Source organism: Nicotiana tabacum, chromosome 12, assembly GCF_000715075.1.
Source record: "Nicotiana tabacum cultivar K326 chromosome 12, ASM71507v2, whole genome shotgun sequence".
Lineage (NCBI taxonomy): Eukaryota > Viridiplantae > Streptophyta > Magnoliopsida > Solanales > Solanaceae > Nicotiana > Nicotiana tabacum.
Window position 1 is genome coordinate 19,603,210 of NC_134091.1, and position 7,406 is coordinate 19,610,615.

The window sequence follows — 7,406 nt, forward strand, 5'->3', positions numbered from 1 at the left end:
AAGTTCGTACCTCTCATACTTTCAAAGTATTTTCTCGAGATGACAGAGTATCGTGCTAATAACGTGTTATAAAATAAAAACTGTAAAGTAAAGACAAGTATAGAGAGAAACTGATATATTATTCAAACTTCAAACTTATGTACATAATGAACTGAAAACTCCTCTATTTATAGAAGAAAGGAAGCAGCTGCGAGGCTTTTAAGGAAACAGCTGCAAGGTTTTTCTTTAGCTGCTTGTAAGTTGTCTGCATGAGCTGCTTGCAACCTGTCTGTTTAATAAGAAACTGTTGCAAATCATTTCATTGAGCTGCTTGCAACCTGCCTGCATCAGCTGCTTGTAGATAAATTTCAACAGAGTACTAAATGGATAATCTTCTTCATATAGCGGAGTAATAAATGAACATCCACAATATAATTATTTTCATAACAAGAAAAAGATAATTTATGCATTTATAGTAGAAAAATTTATTATATCTTTATTTAAAGAAGATAATTTGTACATTTCCCGAGATTTTTTTTTATGTCATAGATATTTATCCTTTTATAAAATTTAAAAAGTTCACTGGAAAATTTATACCTTGGGTAAAAGGCAAAAAAAAAAAAAAAAACTTTTAGGAAAGAAAAAAAAAGTCAGAAAATCAATATCGTGAACAGAATTCTTTTTTTTTTCTTCCATCACAAAAATATTTAAAAACTTCTTTTCTCTGAAGAAAAGAAAAAGCTAAATTTCACAACTGTTACTACCTCTGTGACTATTTCTGGACTTCTGGTATGTAGGACACATTACTCGATGCTCTTATTTTAACATAATTTCTCATTCTTTCTATATTTGCTGGTATATCAATTAGCAAGTTAAATTATTTATTGTCATAATAAATTTCCAACGGTTTGAAATTAATTTATATAAGTTATTTATTATATCAATTATCTATTATTTGATAAATGGCATTCAAAATTTTGTTGTAACCTAGTTAAATATATAAATTACTTATTAATTGATTTTGAACAGCTTGTCATCCAAAATTAGTTAACATTTACACGGTTATAAAACTTTAAAACTTAAGGTTTTAAGCATATCATATACATTTGTGTGGCTTTAAAATTTTCTATTAAAAATAAAATAAAAAATTTAAAATTAAATTAATTTTAATATAAAAATGTGATTTTTTTTAAACAGACTAATAAAGAAATAACGTAACACAATTGGAACAATGGAGTACTATTTAGGGGGAGGGGGAAAACTTATTTTACTATTGAAAGCAAGACAAAAAGAAGAGCAAAAGGCGATTCTTCTTTTTTTTCCCAAACTAAAATAACATTTGTCACAACAATACCTCAAAAGTCAAATATGATTCTTAAGTGACCATTTGAAGGCACACCTTTACAACACCATTCTGAGTGATCACACGTTTACCATTAAGGCTAAAATAAAAAGGCGTCCAACCAAACTCAGCATTTAAGCACACATCAATTAAGAGAGTGAATGCATAGTTGTTTATGGCTTACTAACATGCAACAGAAACTTCCTGCTTTACACATATGGGTTTCAACACTGATGCCACACTTTCAACACTTGCTATATGGTGTTGACTCTTCATTAGTGACCAGGACCCAGAAGAGATAGAAGAAAGGTCCGATAATCACCAGAAGTCTCCGAATGAACTGCATCATTCAGAGATTTCTTATGTTTTTTCTGGTACTCTGCTTTTATATACTGCATATCGATCTCAGTTCGTGTGACTACTATCCTAATGAGAGTCGTATCATTCGTCCCCAAGCCCTTCATTGCCCTGTGCAACTCCTGATGTAACAGCAGAAAAGAATGGTTTACTAGTTGCTTCATGTTTAGCTAAAAAACTCAAAAACGGAGAGGGATATTTGTAAGTTAATATCCTTCATTCTCCAGTTTTCTTAAGGTAAGCTTACAGAAGTCAGAAGATACAACATCTTTTGCTTCAAGTCCGAGTAAAGGAAGGTAAAGAAAAATAACAGAAGTAAACGACATCCACAATTCCGAGTATTAAAAAAAAGAATGAAAAGGGGGCAATATCATTTGAGGAAAAAGAAAAAGCTAACCAGAAGCAGGAGTTCAAAAATTTCCATGTTATAGGCAGAATGGTAATCGTGTTCATAACTTGATAAGAATTTAAATAAATGTAACCTGTACCTTCGCAAAGTATTTTGCTGGATTCTCAGCACACTGCAAAATAGTCAAGAGGGCAAACTCAAAGTGTCCAGAGGTTTCGTTTTTTACAGCCTGTAGCAGTTTCGGTCCATTGGTCAGCAAAAATTGGAAATCCGAATAGGTTTTCGAAATGAAGTCAGCTTACCTTTTTCAATTCCCTGCCATACATGCTGTGATAAGTAGCACTAACAGCAGCCAAGTGTGCCCTGCTTCGTTCAGAGAAAATTCGTATAAAAGTCTTCTCATCAGTTCCCAATTTCTTCTCCCCAGCTTTGAAAAGAGCTTTAGCATCATAATCCACAGTAGCTCTGTCAACTTCTGTGCCTTCATATCGCATTGTGCTTACAAATGCTAGAAGCAACTGTAGTGATTAAGAGAAAATAATACATCAATATCTTCTTTCATAAGAAGCAATAAATGCAATTACTTGTTTAAATTTTAAAGATAATACAAGGTAGACTCCAATTTGCATCAGGAAAGTAAGACTCCACAAGAATAACTAATGAATTGGAATCAGATACAATACTAGGATAAGGTCATGACCAGATAATGCACCTCAATTCCGATCAATAAAGACAAAGGTGCCCGGTGCCCCAGCAAAAAATGGTAAATGATATAAATATGAGAGTTATTTCACAGCCCCCCATCTTTCCCAAAGACTATAACTGCATAAATATTAAATTCAAAGTTCAACAATCTACTACGACTCATTTACTTCAAAGTTGTTTCTAGGCATGGTTATCCTCTGTTAGGTAATCCAAATAGCTTTATGATCATCATTTAACAGGGAAAACGTAGAGAGTGACTACCTTTTTGTGATCACCAGATGCGTGAAGTTCAATATCATGCTCAAGGTAGATACCATTCATAGAATGATAAAGTTGTTTGAAATGTAGTATTTGAGAAGGAGTCCGTGAACATATCACTTCTGTGGCAGCTCTGAGATCAATAGTGCCAGCACTCAAAGCCCACCTCACTAGGATAGCATCCCTTCCAGCTGGATCATGCATCCAAAGCAAGACTACTTTCTGGAACCATTCAAAATGATAAAGGAGATGAAGAAACAGAAGCTTGAAAGAGAAAAGGCTAAAGGAGGAATCACAAATTTTGCCAAATGCAGTTTCATTTGTCTTTGATGTTCCTGCTGCCCTAACATTTTAAATCTTTTCTTTGAATGCAATAAGTTTCAGGCCTCTACAAATTATTGCTTAATAACAATAGTGGCAAGTTATAGAGTTATCAAAATTATCCCAGAATATCTACCCGCCATAAATACCTCAAGATTACCGCTAAGCTCTTTGGCCAAGCGTTTGGTTAGCTCTTCAGAGTACATAGCTCTGTATTCTTGTTGAATAAGAGCACGCTGAGTTGCATCACGATGGGCAAGGATGTTAATGACTGCTTTTTTATCACATCCAAATCCTGCATTACACAAGCCAAGTAATTCACTCAAAGGCAAGCAGAATAGCAACACGCAATTACTTAATGAATGGCACCGCTTTTTAAGTCACCTTTTTGATTTTGAAGTACTATATGCACTCATAAGAAATTACGCAATCCTGGAAACTAAGCCAAAATTCGATGATCACATTTATCTGTTCCTGATAGCACATTGCAATTTCAAAACTATGATGTGCTAAATTTCGAAAATTCTCTCAACCCTCTTTGTTTAGCTAGGGTTACTTCTATAATTCTAGAAAGCATTTAGGAAAATCTACACAGATAATAATACCTGAATCACACCTTATAGTAGTATCATCACAATAACAACTATCTTTCTCTCTTCTTAAACAATTTTAGCCTTTTTTTTAAAATGTTAAAAGCAAACTAATAGCCAGCTGGCTCTTCTGATTTTTTCTTCTTTTTTTTCTTCCTTTTTTTGTCATGATTGAAGCTTAATCCATTAGAGCAGTAACTGATTCTCAACAAACATTCAAAATTTTAGAAAGAAAAAGACATGGAAGCCACAAAGAACGATGAACTAAAGTACAGAAGACAAATCAAACGAAACAGAACACCCCAAACCTTTACAAAGAAGAACGAGAAATGATCTACAGTTAAAGGAGGGGAACACATGAATTATTGCTGAGGGATAATTTTACCCTTGAAAGCTTTGTAAAGTTGCATGGCGTCATCGCGAGGCGAAGATAAAACTGGAGGAACAATCAGGGTAGCCATTTCTCTCTTCTCTGCTTTCTTTTCCCCTTTCTCTCTCTCCCTGTAATAAAATAAAATAGAACACACGCCCTTATCAGTTGGTCAACAACTAGTGTACTACAAGCCTTTTCGAATAAGTATGTAACGTCTTTGAATCAAGTTAATCCCACAAACTCTACTTGTTTATATTTCATAACGTATCGTATCGTAATATATTATATTATTTAATAAATATAATATTTAGATGGATTATACCGTTTATCAGTATTTTATTATATTACTCATCCACAATATAAAGAATAAATTTGTAACATTACTAAAAAAAATAAGATACTGAATATAATTATTATATAAAAAAGTAGGATAAATAATAAAATATGATTATTTAATAATAAATAAGAGAATATGAGAGAAAAAAAGCAAGGAAATGATGTCACCGCACCAAATGCATCGTTCCATACAGTGACACTTTTTGTCCTTACGTAACAAGGGATTTAACGATACGATACAATGAAATTTAAGTAACAATCAAAACAAACATTGTATTTAAAGTAACAATACGATACAATATGATTGGTAACAAATATCCAAACAAGTTGTAAGGCTCCTTTTTACTTGCAAATAAGTAATAGCACGATGATAGTGTGAGATTATAATATAGAAATTAAATAAAAATGAGATTATTCAATGAATAGATATTTATTAATTGATGAAGGTCAAATGCGTATTTTTTTCTATGTTATCTCGAAATTAGTAATTGAAAATTATTATCTTACATATAGTAGTATAAACAACCTCGAAATTTACTGAACCCAAAATTAAAATTCCAGCCAAACACTAAGTAAATAATTTTATATTTTATTATGAAAATTTTATCCCCTATTCGTATAATCAAACACCCTAAGGTATTCACGGTTCGATTCATTAAAATCAAAAGTAAATAAATTATATTCTTTCTATATTTTGTTTGATTTTTTTTTTTTATCTATTTTTTTTAATTAATAAAGAACTTGATGAAGTACAAATTCAATTCATTTTCAATATATTAGAGCTATCTATAAGCTGTTCCATAGGTCAATATATATATATTTAACAAAAATTGAACTAACAAACGCTTTTATGAGCAATTGAAGTACTCTGTGAGAAGTGTCATCTGTGATAAATGATATTTATTCTCTTTCATTGAACTAACCAAGATTAAATTAAAAGGAGAAATCAAAAAACTCCTAAGAAACTTCACTTTAGAGGTAAACTCAATACGGAACTAATAACCGTTTGGTCAAGCTTCTAAAATCAGCTTATTTTGAAAAGAACTTTTATGACATTAATCATGTTATCTCATGGTTATTCTACATGACACATGTACAAGATTGCAGTTATTGTGGGAGTATTTTCAAATTTTTAAATAGTCATGTGTCCTTCTAATTTTACAAGTATCCTATCTATTTCCAAGTGACTTCTTGCATGAAGCCTTGTAGCCAAATACTCTTAGATAATTGGTACATGACAAGAGTTTTTACATGTGGCATTGTTTTAAAAGATTATTTAACAAATGGTTCTACTAAGCAAGTGACTATGAATATCTACCATGTGGCCTTTTGCATGAAGATATATGGCCAAATGGCTAAGCCATAAACAAGTGGCAATCATCTTTCATGCAATTAAACACTAATTTAAGAAGACCCTTAGTATATCTATAAATAGACTTCTTGTTCATAAATATCAACAAAAATTAGTTTTTTTTACTAGTTTCCTAGTTAATCATTACTTTCTTCTTTAGCTAATCATTATTATAATTATTATTTCCACTATTGATCAAATCATTATCTCTTGTTATTATTTCTTTCCTTCGATTTATTTCAAAACTTGTTGGTATTATTTAATTTTGCTGATTCATATATCCTCTAAATAAATAGAGGTATGTTTGTTTAATTTTGAAGAAACATTTCACATTACTGGGAAAAAAAATTAGGACAGCGCCCAACACGACTCAAGCTAATTCGTGTTTCCGCTCACAAATTATATTATTGTAATATTATTATTACTTTTCCCGTGTCATTTCCGTAAAGTTATATGAGACCATACTGCTACTTAGGCTCTAGTTACTGGGCGCAACTTTTGAGAAGAAATAGCTGGATTTTGATGGCAATTTCATGGAGTTCAAAACTCATTTGTGATTTTTTTTTAAAAAAGAGTGGCATTTCTATATATAGCGCTCTTTTAAAGAGCGCTATACTTTAACGGAATTTTGGTCGTTAAAGTATAGCGCTCTTTAAAAGAGTGCTATATATATATATATATATAACGTCACTGTAAATCGCGCTATACAGGGCTGATAAGACAGTTATGCATAGCGCGGTATATAACCGCGCTATATATGTATAGCGCAGTTATATACCGCGCTATACATAGATAAATAAACGGTCCCCCTTCCTTCTTCCCCACATTCGAACCAGACGACCCCCCTCCCCCATTTCAAAATTCTGAATCGATCCCTCCCCCCAAATTTCCTTCTAAAAAAAATTATAGTAAAATATAGTGGACCCCACCCGTCACACAAAAAGATAAGATTGTAAGTCCCACATCCTAGCCAAGCCTTCTATTGTTGTGGTTTCCTCGTTTTGGGCTCAAATTTTCAATTCATCGACTTTTCGAAAAACATAAATCGAGGTATTGCGATTTAGTTTATGTAAAAACTCGTATAATAATGCATATTAGTTGTTTTGAATGTGTTTCCATGTTGTTTTATATTTTTTTTTTTGCGATTAATCTAGTATGTTATTTTTATCCGGACTAAGATATTAGTATTTTGTGTTTGTTTTGTGATTAAAATGTATTTGTTATTTTTATCTAGTTTAGATTATTTATTTGCTTAAAGACTAGTGCCCTTTTAGCGTAGTAAAATGTAGAGCCTTTTAGCGTAGAATCCCTGTAGTTTAAGTAATTTATAAAACAAACGTACAAAATTATGAAAAAATTTAAATTGATACACATAAGAATTCAGGATAGCTTGGTGCTATTGGGCCTCAAATATCGAGCCTGGAACCCATAGGTATATACTCTGT

General features: G+C 31.8%; 1 protein-coding gene across 1 annotated transcript; it reads right to left on the reverse strand.

The window, feature by feature from the left end:
- Positions 1 to 1,332: 1,332 nt before the first annotated feature.
- On the reverse strand, positions 1,333 to 4,500 carry LOC107824389 (annexin D5). The gene is made up of 6 exons (XM_016651132.2): positions 4,287 to 4,500; positions 3,461 to 3,606; positions 2,994 to 3,212; positions 2,330 to 2,545; positions 2,167 to 2,256; positions 1,333 to 1,800 (listed from the first exon to the last, which is right to left on the reverse strand). The coding sequence occupies exons 1-6, from the start codon at positions 4,360 to 4,362 to the stop codon at positions 1,597 to 1,599; spliced, it is 951 nt and encodes a 316-aa protein (XP_016506618.1). The 5' UTR covers positions 4,363 to 4,500; the 3' UTR covers positions 1,333 to 1,596.
- Positions 4,501 to 7,406: the final 2,906 nt, after the last annotated feature.

Bases quoted from the DNA above. Each gene is read 5' to 3' on its own strand.
- LOC107824389 (XM_016651132.2), bottom strand. From the start codon at position 4,362: ATGGCTACCCTGATTGTTCCTCCAGTTTTATCTTCGCCTCGCGATGAC. The intron at 3,607-4,286 runs GTAAAATTATCC...TGTGTAATGCAG, and splicing joins ACTTTACAAAGCTTTCAAGG to GATTTGGATGTGATAAAAAA. The intron at 2,257-2,329 runs GTAAGCTGACTT...AAACTGCTACAG, and splicing joins ATGGCAGGGAATTGAAAAAG to GCTGTAAAAAACGAAACCTC.